This window comes from Thalassophryne amazonica, chromosome 4, assembly GCF_902500255.1.
Source record: "Thalassophryne amazonica chromosome 4, fThaAma1.1, whole genome shotgun sequence".
In the NCBI taxonomy this organism is placed as follows: domain Eukaryota; kingdom Metazoa; phylum Chordata; class Actinopteri; order Batrachoidiformes; family Batrachoididae; genus Thalassophryne; species Thalassophryne amazonica.
This window is the reverse complement of record NC_047106.1, coordinates 88408997-88425341: the sequence shown is the minus strand read 5'-3', so window position 1 is coordinate 88425341 and position 16345 is coordinate 88408997. Positions and strand designations below refer to the sequence as shown.

General features: G+C 41.2%; 1 protein-coding gene across 1 annotated transcript in view; it reads right to left on the bottom strand.

Moving 5' to 3' along the window:
* The window catches only part of rnaset2l (ribonuclease T2, like), a 79792-nt gene that overhangs the window by 4446 nt on the left and 59001 nt on the right, over positions 1-16345 (bottom strand). Inside the window, exon 8 of the mRNA XM_034168228.1 lies at positions 7103-7177. Coding sequence (XP_034024119.1) covers positions 7103-7177 — 75 coding nt within the window. The remainder of the gene's footprint in view (positions 1-7102; positions 7178-16345) is intronic.

The window sequence follows — 16345 nt, the reverse complement described above, 5'->3', positions numbered from 1 at the left end:
GGATCACTCTGTTCATTGCTTGTTCCTTCTTTAGTATGTCCAAGAACACCCAGATGTTTGGGTGGTGACATCCGACACTAGCAGCCATTCGGCACTGCCAGCCTTCTACACTGTATTCTGTCTGACTCATTTTAGATAGCAAGGTCGAAAACTGTACTCTGTGATTTCTCCAACTTGGGTGACCGGTAACTGTGTCCTCAAGGTAGTCAACCACAGGCTGGAGTTTATCAGGCAGTTCCTCCTGAAGCAGCTCAAATGAAGTGTCTACACCTTCTGGTGGCACAAAGGCCAGAGCAGGCAACATACTGGTTGCAAGGGAGAGCTTGGTGCCAGCAGCATATCTCTCCTGTAGCCCTTCTGCCTGCACCAGATGGCGCACACACACTGGGCCAAGTGGTAAAGGCACCCTTGCAGTTCTGCTTCAGTGCTGTGAACAGAGAATTATAAGTTCCTTCCTGTTTGTTCGGAAGCAGAACAAAGACACAAGGGATAACCTGGCCATTAATCAAAGTGTGGATTGTGTAGAGTTGGAAAAATACTTTTGGCATAATTTTGAAAGTTTCATTCATTAACCAGTGCAAGGAGTTGTAAATCTGTTTTGGCAGAAACTGCCTGAAGTCGTGGATGATCCGTGCCGCTGTCATGAAGAAAAAAATGACTGACCGGTGGTGGTCTGCCTGTAATGCGGAGACAACTGAAGGTTTCCAATGTGCTGGGATACTGGACGGGGATCATTAGTATACTGCTTAGCCCTCCCTAGGATGACCACAGAGAGAAATGCCCTAATACCGCTGTGGAAGCATCTAAAAGATGATCAGTGGAAACAGGATGCACCTGAGCTCAATTTTGAGCTTCATGGCAGTGGCTGTGAATACTTATGTACATGTGATTTCTTAGTTTTTTTTTTTTTGTTGTTTTATAAATTTGCAAAAATCTTAAAAAACAACAAAAAAAAACTTTTCACCTTGTCTTTATGGGGTTCTGTGTAGAATTTTGGAGGAAAAAAAAACCGAATTTCATCCATTTTAGAATAAGGCTGTAACATGGTTGGTTTCTAAGTTTTTGAGTTGTATTTTGTTTGCTGATGATACAACTGTTAGGTAGCGAGGATAATTTGGGATAGCTCTTGGACTTGGTGGAGAGGGAATTGCAAAAATTTAAATATTGGCTTGACTAATAAATTATCACTTCATTTTGGTAAAACTAAGTGCATCATATTTGGAAATAAGCCTAGAAATTTAAGCAGTAAATAATTGTTGAATGGCACTGAAATTGAAATTGTATCTCAAACTAAATTTCTTGGCGTTTTTGTTGATAAGCTCTGTTGGAAAACTTATATAAAACATGCTGAGTCTAAAACATCAAAAGTTATTGCTATCTTGTACAAAGCTCAATACTTTCTCCCCCAACATCTGTTGGTTTCGTTGTATCACTCATTATTTGTTCCTTACATGACTTATTGCATTGAAGTTTGGGGAAATATACATATAAAACAAATACTAATCTATTATTTCTGTTACAAAAAAAGCTATAAGAGTGATAAGTAAAAAACCATATCGTGAACCAACAAATTCATTGTTCGTGCGTCTTCAGTTTTTGAAATTTTATGATTTGGTTGATTATTTTACAATTCAGATCATGTATAAACATGGACTCTTGCCTCAACATGTCCAAGAGCTGTTTAAAATGAGAGAGTCCAGTTACAACTTGTGAGGAACCTTGGTATTTGATAGAAGGAAGTATCAAACCACTGCCAAAAGTCATTGCGTAAAGGGTGTCAAAGTTTGGAATGATTGTTTAGACTGTATTAAGGTATCTAGTACATTGGCAAAGACTTTATAAAAACAATTTATTAACTTGTTATAGTTTGAATAGTTAAGTAATTTGCCCGTGTGGCTATTTTTTGTTCATCTGTCCATTGTATTACTTTGCTTGTTTCACTGAGTTGCATTACTGATTGGTATTTGACTTTCGTGTGTATTTTTTGTTTGTACATAGAAACTCGTGTACGGGGTGGGCGTTAATAAACTTCTGCTTCTGCCCACACCCTTTCAGCTGCACCAAATTGGTAATTGTTTATGAGTTTTGTTCTATATGTTTTTAATTTTGTTTTTGTCTTGATTTGTTTTGTAAATGAGAGATTTTGTTTGTGCGTGCGTGCTGAATAAACCATTCATTCATTCATTCAACATAGCAAAATGTGGAAAAAGTGAAGAGTTGTGAATATTTTCCAAATGCACTGTATGGTGAAGTGCTCAGTAACCAATTTTAACAAATTTGTGAATAAATTTGAGGAAAATAAACCTTTAGTGTACATATAAGAAATCTTAGATCTTTTCTCTTGCTTGCCTCTACTGGTGGTTGGCTCTCACTGCGGTACTGTATCACTTCCTGTTCCAGAGCACAGCGGTGTTTTGCTGTATCTGTTAGCTGTTTAATCTGCGTAGTTAGATTGATCTAGATAACGATTTGTTTCACAGTGTAATCTTCACGTGTCTTAACTAAAGCACTCCCTCTGCTGAATCACCTCTAAATTATTTACACATTATTCACTTTGTGTGTTTTTAGGAATCCGCTAGCTTAGCGCAGCTACTAGCTCTTAGCCAGTTTAGCATGGCGGCTTCTCCTGTCTCTCCCGCACTTTTCTGCTCTGGGTGTGAAATGTTTAGTTATTCCTCGGCCTCCTTTAGCAGTAACGGTACTTGTAATAAGTGTAGCTTATTCGTAGCTTTGGAGGCCAGGCTGGGCGAATTGGAGACTCGGCTCCGCACCTTGGAAAATCCTACAGTGAGCCAGGCCCCTGTAGTCGGTGCAGACCAAGGTAGCTTAGCCGCCGTTAGCTGTCCCCCAACAGATCCAGAGCAGCTGGGAAAGCAGGCCAGCTGGGTGACTGTGAGGAGGAAGCGTAGTCCTAAACAGAAGCCCCCTGTACACCACCAACCCATTCACATCTCTAACCGTTTTTCCCCACTCTGCGACACACCCGCCGAGGAACAAACTCTGGTCATTGGCGACTCTGTTTTGAGAAATGTGAAGTTAGCGACACCAGCAACCATAGTCAAATGTCTTCTGGGGGCCAGAGCAGGCGACATTGAAGGCAATGTGAAACTGCTGGCTAAGGCTAAGCGTAAATTTATAATTCACGTCGGCAGTAATGACACCCGGTTATGCCAATCGGAGGTCACTAAAATTAACATTGAATCGGTGTGTAACTTTGCAAAAACAATGTCGGACTCTGTAGTTTTCTCTGGGCCCCTCCCCAATTGGACCAGGAGTGACATGTTTAGCCGCATGTTCTCCTTGAATTGCTGGCTGTCTGAGTGGTGTCCAAAAAATGAGGTGGGCTTCATAGATAATTGGCAAAGCTTCTGGGGAAAACCTGGTCTTGTTAGGAGAGACGGCATCCATCCCACTTTGGATGGAGCAGCTCTCATTTCTAGAAATCTGGCCAATTTTATTAAACCCTCCAAACCGTGACTATCCAGGGTTGGGACCAGGAAGCAGAGCTGTAGTCTTACACACCTCTCTGCAGCTTCTCTCCCCGCCATCCCCCCAATACCCCATCCCCGTCGAGACGGTGCCTGCTCCCAGACCACCAACAACCAGTAAAAATCTATTTAAGCATAAAAATTCAAAAAAGAAAAAATAATATAGCACCTTCAACTGCACCACAGACTAAAACAGTTAAATGTGCTTTATTAAACATTAGGTCTCTCTCTTCTAAGTTCCTGTTAGTAAATGATATAATAAATTGATCAACATATTGATTTATTCTGCCTTACAAAAACCTGGTTACAGCAGGATGAATATGTTAGTTTAAATGAGTCAACACCCCCGAGTCACACTAACTGTCAGAATGCTCGTAGCACGGGCCGAGGGGGAGGATTAGCAGCAATCTTCCACTCCAGCTTATTAATTAATCAAAAACCCAGACAGAGCTTTAATTCATTTGAAAGCTTGACTCTTAGTCTTGTCCATCCAAATTGGAAGTCCCAAAAACCAGTTTTATTTGTTGTTATCTATCGTCCACCTGGTCGTTACTGTGAGTTTCTCTGTGAATTTTCAAACCTTTTGTCTGACTTAGTGCTTAGCTCAGATAAGATAAATATAGTGGGTGATTTTAACATCCACATAGATGCTGAGAATGACAGCCTCAACACTGCATTTAATCTATTATTAGACTCAATTGGCTTTGCTCAAAATGTAAATGAGTCCACCCACTACTTTAATCATACTTTAGATCTTGTTCTGACTTATGGTATGGAAATTGAAGACTTAACAGTATTCCCTGAAAACACCCTTTTGTCTGATCATTTCTTAATAACATTTACATTTACTTTAATGGACTACTCAGCATTGGGGAATAAGTTTCATTACAGTAGAAGTCTTTCGGAAAGTGCTGTAACTACGTTTAAGGATATGATTCCTTCTTTGTTATGTTCTCCAATGCCATATACCAACACATTGCAGAGTAGCTACCTAAACTCTGTGAGTGAGATAGATTATCTCGTCAATAGTTTTACATCCTCATTGAGCACAACTTTGGATGGTGTAGCTCTTCAGCACTGTAGCCAGGCTGACAGAGTCAGAGCTCTATTGAGCCAAGTATTCCTTTAACTTTAACTAGTAATGACTTCATGACTTTCTTTGCTAATAAAATTTTAACTATTAGAGAAAAAAATTACTCATAACCATCCCAAAGACATATCGTTATCTTTGGCTGCCTTCAGTAATGCTGGTATTTGGTTAGACTCTTTCTCTCCGATTGTTCTGAGTTATTTTCATTAGTTACTTCCTCCAACCCATCAACATGTCTATTAGACCCCATTCCTACCAGGCTGCTCAAGGAAGCCCTACCATTAATTAATGCTTCGATCTTAAATATGATCAATCTATCTTTATTAGTTGGCTATGTACCACAGGCTTTTAAGGTGGCAGTAATTAAACCATTACGTAAAAAGCCATCACTTGACCCAGCTATCTTAGCTAATTATAGGCCAATCTCCAACCTTCCTTTTCTCTCAAAAATTCTTGAAATGATAGTTGTAAAACAGCTAACTGATCATCTGCAGAGGAATGGTCTATTTGAAGAGTTTCAGTCAGGTTTTAGAATTCATCATAGTACAGAAACAGCATTAGTGAAGGTTACAAATGATCTTCTTATGGCCTCAGACAGTGGACTCATCTCTGTGCTTGTCCTGTTAGACCTCAGTGCTGCTTTTGATACTATTGACCATAAAATTTTATTACAGAGATTAGAGCATGCCATAGGTATTAAAGGCACTGCGCTGCGGTGGTTTGAATCATATTTATCTAATAGATTACAATTTGTTCATGTAAATGGGGAGTCTTCTTCACAGACTAAGGTTAATTATGGAGTTCCACAAGGTTCTGTGCTAGGACCAATTTTATTCACTTTATACATGCTTCCCTTAGGCAGTATTATTAGAAAGCATTGCTTAAATTTTCATTGTTACGCAGATGATACCCAGCTTTATCTATCCATGAAGCCAGAGGACACACACCAATTAGTTAAACTGCAGGAATGTCTTACAGACATAAAGACATGGATGACCTCTAATTTCCTGCTTTTATATTCAGATAAAACTGAAGTTATTGTACTTGGCCCCACAAATCTTAGAAACATGGTGTCTAACCAGATCCTTACTCTGGATGGCATTACCCTGACCTCTAGTAATACTGTGAGAAATCTTGGAGTCATTTTTGATCAGGATATGTCCTTCAATGTGCATATTAAGCAAATATGTAGGACTGCTTTTTTGCATTTGTGCAATATCTCTAAAATTAGAAAGGTCTTGTCTCAGAGTGATGCTGAAAAGCTAATTCATGCATTTATTTCCTCTAGGCTGGACTATTGTAATTCATTATTATCAAGTTGTCCTAAAAGTTCCCTGAAAAGCCTTCAGTTAATTCAAAATACTGCAGCTAGAGTACTGACGGGGACTAGAAGGAGAGAGCATATTTCTCCCATATTGGCTTCTCTTCATTGGCTCCCTGTTAATTCCAGAATAGAATTTAAAATTCTTCTTCTTACTTATAAGGTTTTGAATAATCAGGTCCCATTTTATCTTAGGGACCTCATAGTACCATATCACCCCAATAGAGCGCTTCGCTCTCAGATTGCAGGCTTACTTGTAGTTCCTACGGTTTGTAAGAGTAGAATGGGAGGCAGAGCCTTCAGCTTTCAGGCTTCTCTCCTATGGAACCAGCTCCCAATTCGGATCAGGGAGACAGACACCCTCTCTACTTTTAAGATTAGGCTTAAAACTTTCCTTTTTGCTAAAGCTTATAGTTAGGGCTGGATCAGGTGACCCTGAACCATCCTTTAGGTATGCTGCTATAGACTTAGACTGCTGGGGGGTTCCCATGATGCACTGAGTGTTTCTTTCTCTTTTTGCTCTGTATGCACCACTCTGCATTTAATCATTAGTGATTGATCTCTGCTCTCTTCCACAGCATGTCTTTTTCCTGATTCTCTCCCCTCAGCCCCAACCAGTCCCAGCAGAAGACTGCCCCTCTCTGAGCCTGGTTCTGCTGGAGGTTTCTTCATGTTAAAAGGGAGTTTTTCCTTCCCACTGTCGCCAAGTGCTTGCTCACAGGGGGTCGTTTTGACCGTTGGGGTTTTTCTGTAATTATTGTGTGGCTTTTGCCTTACAATATAAAGCGCATTGGGGCAACTGTTTGTTGTGATTTGGCACTATATAAATAAAATTGATTTGATTTGATTTGATTTTCCTTCAACTCATGGAAGAATAGGAGCAAAAAACAAAGTTTTGCATTTCTATATTGTTGACTGTAAAATGTAAAATGCATTCAGATAATGCATATTATGTTTTGGGATGATGTACTTTGATTTCAAATGAAGGAAAACTGAGCTTTATGAATGTTGAAAAAAATATTTGCTGTTTTCAACGCTATGAATTTAAGTGATGTTGCAAATCCAGATGTGAATGACGTTCAGGTTGTGGATTACTGCACATCAGTTTTGGAAATAATTCAACAAGTACCACACACACAAGAACAACAAAAACGAAGACCGTTGGTTGACTGATTATGAACAAATGTGTGGTGAAAATCTGACCTTGACATCTCTAACACACTGGATTTCATGCTTGTCACCCAGAAATGGAGCCAGGATGCTGTGAACCTCCTTAACCTGAAAACACACACACATACACACACGTATTAGTACCCGTGGGCAGCAATATAGTAAGGACAGGCATGACAAAAATGATTGGCCTCTGGAATCATCTAATTCTGTGCCACATTTGGTCCATATCAGGTTGAAATTTAAATTCCTTGACCTTTTCCAAAATGAGTTGTTTAAGTGCAGTTTCAGGGCCAACCTTCTTTGACCTACTAAGATTAGTAGAAATCAGCAAAAGGACCTGGGAGGAGTCAGCCAACAAACAGGCAAACATGACCCTTGACCCAATGACATTGACGTCAGTGACTGGCCTTTGGCAAAATTTGACCTCACCTGGGCAGTTCAGGAACTCATCTCCATACAGTGCATCCAAAAAGTAGTGACAGAACTTCACTTTTTACACTTTTTTTAATGTTACAACCTTATTCCAAAATAGAGGAAATTAATTTTTTCCCTCAAAATTCTCCACACAATACCCCATAATGACAATGTCAAAAAAGGTTTTTTTTTTTTTGTGAGGTATTTGCAAATTAATTGGAAAAAACCACATGTGCATATTCACAGCCTTTGCCATGAAGCTCAAAATTGACTTCAGGTGCATCGGCAACAATACATGCTGACGTTCATGGCACATGATGTCCCCAGCACATATTGTTACCAGCGACAATATATGCTGACAATCAAGGCACATACTGTATTGTCGTCGGCTGTCAGATCAAAACTTAGGGATGATGGCGATTATGCCTATTATAATGACAACAATGACGGCAGCAGCATCAACAGTGACAATGATGATGATAATGATGTTGATCATCATAACAATCATATATGCTATGCTTAAAGTCAACGTAGTAAACCCTCTCATCCCTTTCCCCAAATGAATAACGGGTTATCATCATTCTGACTATTTAACATCTGCATGCCCCACAATAAATAATGGAGCAAAAATTAAATTTTTCATTCAAACAATTAAACATTTGTGTGATCCCCTTGCCCGAAAAAGAAAATGAATGGATGCACAATCAAAACAAAACATTACGTACATGCTTGTTTGTTTTGTCGTGATGTTTAACTATGAATATTTTTCTCTCTCACACACACACACACATTCACATACACTCACTCTCTCTCATTCTCTCTCACACCTACACACATGCGCACGCATACACAGTGTTGACCCCCAAAACATGAATCTGCTGCAAATCGTGAATTATCCACAAACCATTCATGAAAATTCATGCAAACCATGAGTCTCTGCGAAACATTAATAACATTGCTACACAAAGTGAATGACATACGTGAACGCAGGTGTCATAAAACATAAATCGTAAAGTGTGAATATCATTCATAATATATATTTTGTTTCAGTTTAAGTAGTTTACAGATTTCAGTTTATGGATCAATTACTTCAGGAACTTTGATCGCAAACCCTATCTTCGCACAAATACGAGGTCTGTCCAAAAGGTATCGGACCTTTTTATTTTTTGCAAAAAACATATGGATTTGAATCACGTGTGATTGCATCAGCCAAGCTTGAACCTTCGTGCGCATGTGTGAGTTTTTTCACGCCTGTCGGTTGCGTCATTCGCCTGTGAGCAGGCTTTGTGTGAGCAGTGGTCCACCCCTCTCATTGGATTTTTATTGCAAATAAATGTCTGAATGATTTGGAGCTTTGTTGCATCAATTTTTTTTCCAGAAACTGTGAGAGACCTCCAGGTGGACACTGTTCGGAAAATGAATATGGCTTTCAGGGACGATTTTTTGGGGATTACACAGATTAAGGAGTGTTACTGCCGCTTTAAGGATGGCCCACAACTGCTGAGAGCGCGCCGCGCTCCCAGCGCCGATCGACAGGCTGATATCCCGCTGAAACAACCAGATCATTTCCAACGTGAAGACTTTGTTGATCTGGGACATCGTCTGACTTTCACAAAAAGGCAGAAGGCGTGGACATCAGCACTTTTTCAGCACATTCCACTGTTAAAGGAGTTTTTTTCATGGAAAGAAAAGCGGACGGATGCGCCACCATGCTGTTCATGGCGCGGGACAAAACCATCTCCGTGTTGGTCTCACAGGACGGCTTTCAGATGGCTTTCAGACAGCTGTCGGTGGGTTTTCAGTCGTGTGACTAACCGAGAAATTGTGCATGAGCTGGACATGCCAGAACATGTCCTGTGAGGCTTCATCACGGCGTTGCTTTGCGCCATGCGGCTCCACCGCGACGCGCGGAATTCCTCCGCTCCTCTTTCCATGACAAAAACTCCTGTAACAATGGAATGTGCCGGTCATTTCTAAACTGGGCGCTGTCTTGATCCGGTATGTCGTCTGACTAGCACAGGAATTGTGAAAAGACGTGGACATCAGCACTTTTTCGGCACATTGAGACAGACGTGCGGAGGAGTTCCACGCGTCGTGGTGGAGCTGCATGGCGCAAAGCAACGCCGTGATGAAGCCTCACAGGACATGTTGGGGCATGTCCAGCTCATGCTCAATTTCTCGGATAATCACACAACTGAAAAGCAACCGACAGCCGTCTGAAATCCACCTGAAAGCCGTCCTGTGAGACCAACACGGAGGCGGTTTTGTGCCGCGTAATGAACTGCTCCGTGGCGCGTCCCTCCACTTTTCTTTCCATGAAAAAAATTCCTGTAACAGTGGAATGTGCCGACAAAGTGCTGATGTCCACGCCTTCTGCCTTTTTGTGAAAGTCAGACGACGTCCCGGATCAACAAAGCCTTCACGTTGGAAATGATCTGGTTGTTTCAGCGGGGTGTGAGCCTGTCAATCGGCGCTGGGAGCACGCTCTCAGCAGTTGTGGGCCGTCCTTAAAGCGGCAGTAACACTCCTGTGTAATCCCCACAAAAATTGTCCCTGAAAGCCATATTAATTTTCTGAACGGTGTCCACCTGGAGGTCTCTCACAGTTTCTGGAAAAACTTGATGCAGCAAAGCTCCAAATCGTTCAGACATTTATTCGCAATAAAAATCCGACGAGAGGGATGGACCACTGCTCACACAAAGCCTGCTCACAGGCAAATGACGCAACCGAACCCCAAGCAAGTGTTCGCTTCTGGTGGCCCGCTCTGGGACAGTTGCAGGTGGGGAGCTTGACTGGGGCGGTACACCTGTCAAACGGTAACGCAGGTGTCCTAAGGTGAGCTCAGGGAGACAGAAACATCCCGTGGATCAGAAAGGCAAAAGCTCGCTTGAACTTGATTTTCAGTATGAATGCAGAACGTGAAAGCGGGGCCTCACAATCCTTCTGACTTTTTGAGTTTGAAGCAGGAGGTGTCAGAAAAGTTACCACAGAGATAACTGGCTTGTGGCAGCCAAGCGTTCATACAATGTCGCTTTGTGATCCTTCGATGTTGGCTCTTCCTATCACCATGAAGCAGAATTCACCAAGCATTGGATTGTTTCCCCACTAATATGGAATGTGAAAGAGTGTAACACGCGCACGAGTCAAGTGGTGGTGCGAAGCCCTGTGGTGCAATGAAAGTGAGAGTCACAGTCATAATCTCACAGATAGTAGCTTTGCACCATTGGCTCTTCAGCCAAGCACATACACCATATTTTGAAGAAATTCACGTTTTGCGAGATGTGTGTTCACGTTTTGGGAGATAGTTTTGCAATTCATGGTTTGTGGATAATTCACAATTTGCAGCTGATTCCATTCTGAGAGTTAACAACACCCCCACTCCTACACAGACACACACACACACCCTCCCACACACATTCCACACCGACTGGGACTCCCACTTTTTATGGTCATATGGGGCGCAATGTCAATTTCCATTGTTCTTTGGCAGCCTATTGATTGTCAGCACTTTTCATGCAAGCTGTCTGACAATTGGGAATGCATCCAAACTGCATCCGAACAGCAACTGGTAAGCTCCTCCTCTTTATTATCATTTATAAGTATATGTTTGGAACCTGCGATAACACACGGACTACAAATGATAAAAATGACTTTGGTAATCTAGGGGTATAAAGAATGTGCCTACCTTTGAAGCATTATTCATTTTGATACATTATTTATTGTGTATAGTTATTTATAATTCACAAAGCATGCAAAAAAAATTGCAAAGAACATCTAAATGTTCTGGATTTCATACAGTTTTGAAACGTGGCATTTTACAATTTTTTTTTTCTGGGAACTCTCAGCATCTTGTCATGTGACATCTCCATCTTATACTTCGACTCAGAAAACTGATAAAAAGTAGAAACATGCCTCTTCTCCACAACATACACATCAACTTAGATTATTTGTATTTTGGCCATCCGTGATGACAAACGTGTGGTTTAGTAAGTATTGATGACTGTATATGACCACTCCCTAATGATGTGCAAACCCAATAACCAAATAAGCTCCAATTTAAGTTGCGTCCACGTTCACTTGTCACTTATCTCTTTTATCACTGGAAATAGTTAGTGAAGGTGTTTGGAAAAGAGATGTTTGTGAATTTTAACAATCCTTTGTGTCTGTTCTCAGTTGCAGATTCAATATGGACCCAAGCGAGCAGACAAGGCCAGAGGATGAAAAGCTGAAGGCCCAATGTTCCTTTCTGCACAAAGTCAATGAAGAGCAGTACAAGACGCTTCTCCAGCTTGTTCAAGGAACGTTTAAGGTGCCTAGGTCAAAGAAGACTCAACTGTAATACAATGCTGTATGACAGTTCCAAAGGCACAAGGCAGATTTTCATGTTGCTTCTGGTACGTTGTTTTTCCAAATAAAGCAAGTCATGACAACAAGCCATGCACCTCAGGCAATGAAACAGCCTCTCAAAAGGAGTCTCTGTAGCGGAAGCAGGTCCACCTGGCAGCAGATGAAGAGAACGCAAGCTGGTGTGTCTTTTGCAGTGGTGAAACGTGTTCAGCAAGTCCCATCTTTACCAAAGGCATCGTCCTTTGTTTAGAGACACGGTTCCTCTCAAACCAGTTATGTTCAGTCTTGTCATGAATGCTGGCAGATAGACTTACTTGACATGCACTGTGATAAAGTGCTTCATATCGGAAAGCTGCAGAGATATATTTTGTCTATCATTGACATGTTCTCACACTTTCTTCTGCTGCGACCTCTTGCAAGAAAAATAAGTCACCAAAACTCTGAAAAGGGTTTTTACAGAGCATGGAGTGCCAAAGATTGCTCAGTGTGACCAAGGCTCTGAGTTTAAAGGAAAAGTGGACGAACTTCTTCAACAGAGAGGCATAAAAGTAATAAGAAGCAGAGTATATCACTCACAGTCACAGGGCAAATGTGAAAGGTCACACAGAGAAAGATTCACGTCAAGATGAGACAATAAGAGAGCTTCAACTGGGCCTGGAATCTCTTTGAGATCCAAGAAGCTATCAACTATGTTCCCAAAGAAGTGCAAACAGGCAACATCTCATTTTGTCAAGAAGTCAAAGAAGCATCCCAATGTTCAAGCCAGTGCACAATAAAAAGATTTCTAGAAGAATCTGAACATCAGTCTAGCGGAAAGGAGAGAAAGTGTTAATTAGGTATCTCCGCAAGAGGTGGCAGCAGACTAGTGCCACAGTATAGATACACTTGCAAAGGTATAGTGGAAGACAGAAAATAAGCTCAAAACATGTACAAGGTGAAATTCGAGATGCCAGATGGAAAAAAAGACAGTGGATTTCGGTGTTGACATCACCAGTGTAACAGCACAAAAGGAAAATCAAGCAGCTAAGAGAACACTAACTGATGAACTTGACAAAATATCTGCACAGGCAAAAGTATTATATTGCGGTGACTCACAAAGACAGAATCCAACACCTGAAAAGTGCACAGATAAAGCTGCGTGATGAAAGACAGTCTGACACCAATAAAGGACAATCTGATCGTGATGAAAGACAGTCTGACACCAATAAAGTACAGTCTGATTGTGATGAAAGACAGTCTGACCACAATGAAGTACAGTCTGACTGTGATGAAAGACAGTCTGACACCAATAAAGGACAGTCTGATCGTGATGAAAGACAGTCTGACACCAATAAAGGACAGTCTGATTGTGATGAAAGACAGTCTGACTACAATGAGGTACAGTCTGATCGTGATGAAAGACAGTGTGACCACAATGAAGGACAGTCTGATCGTGATGAAAGACAGTCTGATCGTGATGAAAGACAGTGTGACCACAATAAAGTACAATCTGATCGTGATGAAAGACAGTCTGATCGTGATGAAAGACAGTCTGACCACAATAAAGTACAATCTGATCGTGATGAAAGACAGTCTGACCACAATAAAGTACAATCTGATCGTGATGAAAGACAGTCTGATCGTGATGAAAGACAGTCTGACTACAATGAGGTACAGTCTGATCGTGATAAAGGATAGTCTGATCGTGATGAAGGACAAGGACAATCTGACCACATTGAATGGCAGTCTGACGAAGCAAACAACAGAGAGTTTTTCCCACATTAGGTCCAATTGATCATTGTGCATCATTTAGTAAGAGTATCACCATGCGAACCGCTACACACTGCAAATGGTGAACTCTTTTTTAGAGACATTTTGACCATGGTACCCCTTCTACAATAACATATTAATTGGTATGTTCTTCCTCAGGTTCCAAATCCAGTCAGTGTGACAAAGCTTGTGCGAGCATCTGGGTGAGGCAGCGACCTTGCTCTTCAACTTAGATATTACCGAAATGAAGATGGTTTCATGCAGACATTGTATACATAGACTCATAACTTGATGCAACATAATCCAGCATTGCCGCCATATTGGATGAGTGTCTTCACAATAGGCTCGTACTGGAGTCAACCGGAGTCAATGGAGAGTGAACAAATTTTCCGGTATTTTGTGCTGCTTACGGTTGCAATACCCAGCGTAGTATAGAAACCAGATGGCGTGGGATTACCTTTCACAAATAAGACTGAACAATAATTTTGGTTATTTCACCATTTGTATTATGTCACTGTAACAAACGGTACTTGCGTGTAATGTTATTACAGCAGGAACTGGTACTCTCTCTGGTACTCTAGTATTCCATCCAACTAGTATCGCAACTATTAAGTGAATTTTTATTAATGCGGCAAAAGGAAGAGTGCATTTGTGCGCATTTCCATCCACTTGTTATGTACTTTTGTTTCATAATTCCCAATTTGGAATTGAGAAACATCATTTCATGCTTCAGTTATTTGTGGTGTCTGTATTTCACAAAGTAAGGCTGCACCACATCACAAAATTAACTACACTGGCCTTACAGAGTGCCAGCGCACGCACAAAGCTGTGCAAAACAGTTCTTTTTCAAGGGTTTTAGCTCCCCAGCCCCAGTTGCAAGCCTAACAAGGTAGTTGAAGACCCTGGAGTGACCTGGAACTTTCTTTTCCTGGTGTTGAAAAAAATGTTCATCTTTGTAACAAAACCTGGAGAGCGAAGCAGAGGAAATTAAAGGGATGTCTCCTGTGTGTGTGTGTGTGTGTGTGTGTGTGTGTGTGTGTGTGTGTGTGTGTGTGTGTGTGTGTGTGTGTGTGTGTGTGTGTGTGTGTGTGTGTGTGTGAAAGATAGAGAGAGAAATAAATTCAAATGAACAATTCATACTTGTTTCTTAGTAAAATATAAAATTAATACATTTTTACATTTATCTATATGCCATATGTCTGTTAAAGAGCATAAGACAAAGTCTTTCAGCATGAAACTATATATTTTTAATGTGTGACAGCATCCTGTATCGTAACTGAATCTCTGCTGTTTCTAACAAAAAAAGACAAAATTTTTCTAACAAAAATTCAGGCAGTTACAGATTATTGTAGTTGGGGAAACACCTTCCGCAGTACAAATAAATGCAATGGGGCTGCAATAGGGACCCATCCAAGATGGCGGCCGTGCTGTTACGTCAGCTCCAATAGGCAGCGGCAATCCATGAGGCGTCTACGTATAGAATGTCTATGGTTTCATGCATGGCTTTGGTTACAGGAAGAAAAACACCGAAGCTTCAATGTGGTTAGCGTCTGGTACAGAGTGAGACGAAGGCATTAGAATTGGTGTTATTCTTGCAGCAAAGGCAAAGCAGCAAACAATCTTAAAGAAATCCTGCCCCCCATCTCTCTCACTCGCTCTGTCTAACACACACAACTGTTGATTGGTTGGGGAGCGTCGGTGCACAGCCATTTTCAGATCTCTCCAGAGATGTTCAATTGGATTCAGGTCTGGGCTCTGGATGGGACACTCAAGGACATTCACACAGTTGTCCTGAAGCTACTCCTTTGATATCTTGGCTGTGTGTTCAGGGTCATTGTCTTGCTGAATGATGAACTGCCACTCCAGTCTGAGGTCAAGAGTGCTCTGGAGCAGGTTTTCATCCAGGATATCTCTGTACATTGCTGCATTCATCTTTCCCTCAATCCCGTCCTTCAGGTGTCTTTTGACAAACTTCAGGTGGGCTGCCACGTGCCTTTTACTAAGGAGTGGCTTCTGTCTGGCCATTCGACCATACAGGCCTCACTGGTGGAATGCTGCAGAGATGGTTGTCCTTCTGTAAGGTTCTCCTCTCTCCATAGAGGAATTCTGGAGCTCTGACAGAGTGACCATTGATAGTCATCTCCCTGACTAAGGCCCATCTACTCAATCACTCAGTTTGGAGGGCAGCCAGCTCTAGGAGTCATCCTAGTTTATCTGAATTTCTTCCTTTTATGGATGATGGAGGCCACTGTGCTCGTTGGGACCTTCAAAGCAGCAGAAATGTTTCTGTACCCCTCCTCATAATTGTGCCTAGAGACAATCCTGTCTCGGAGGTCTACAGGCAATTCCTTTGACTTCATGCTTGGTTTGTGCTCTGACATACACTGTCAACCATGAGACATATGTAGACAGGTGTGTGCCTTTCCAATCAGTGGAAATAGGATGTACCTAAGCTCAAGTTTGAGCTTCATGGCAAAGGCTGTAAATACTTATGCATACGTGCTTTCTTATTTATTTATTTATTACAAATTTGCAAAAATAAAAAAACAAACCTTTTTTCACATTGTCTTTATGGGGTATTGTGTGTAGAATTTTGAGGAAAAAAATGAATTTCATCCATTTTGGAATAAGCCTGTAACAAAAAATGTGGAAAAAGTGAAGTGCTGTGAATACTTTCTGGATGCACAGTAAGATTGTACACATCAACTCACTATCTTACAGGTCAGGAACAACAATTTAATATGCCCTTATATGTTCAGGCAG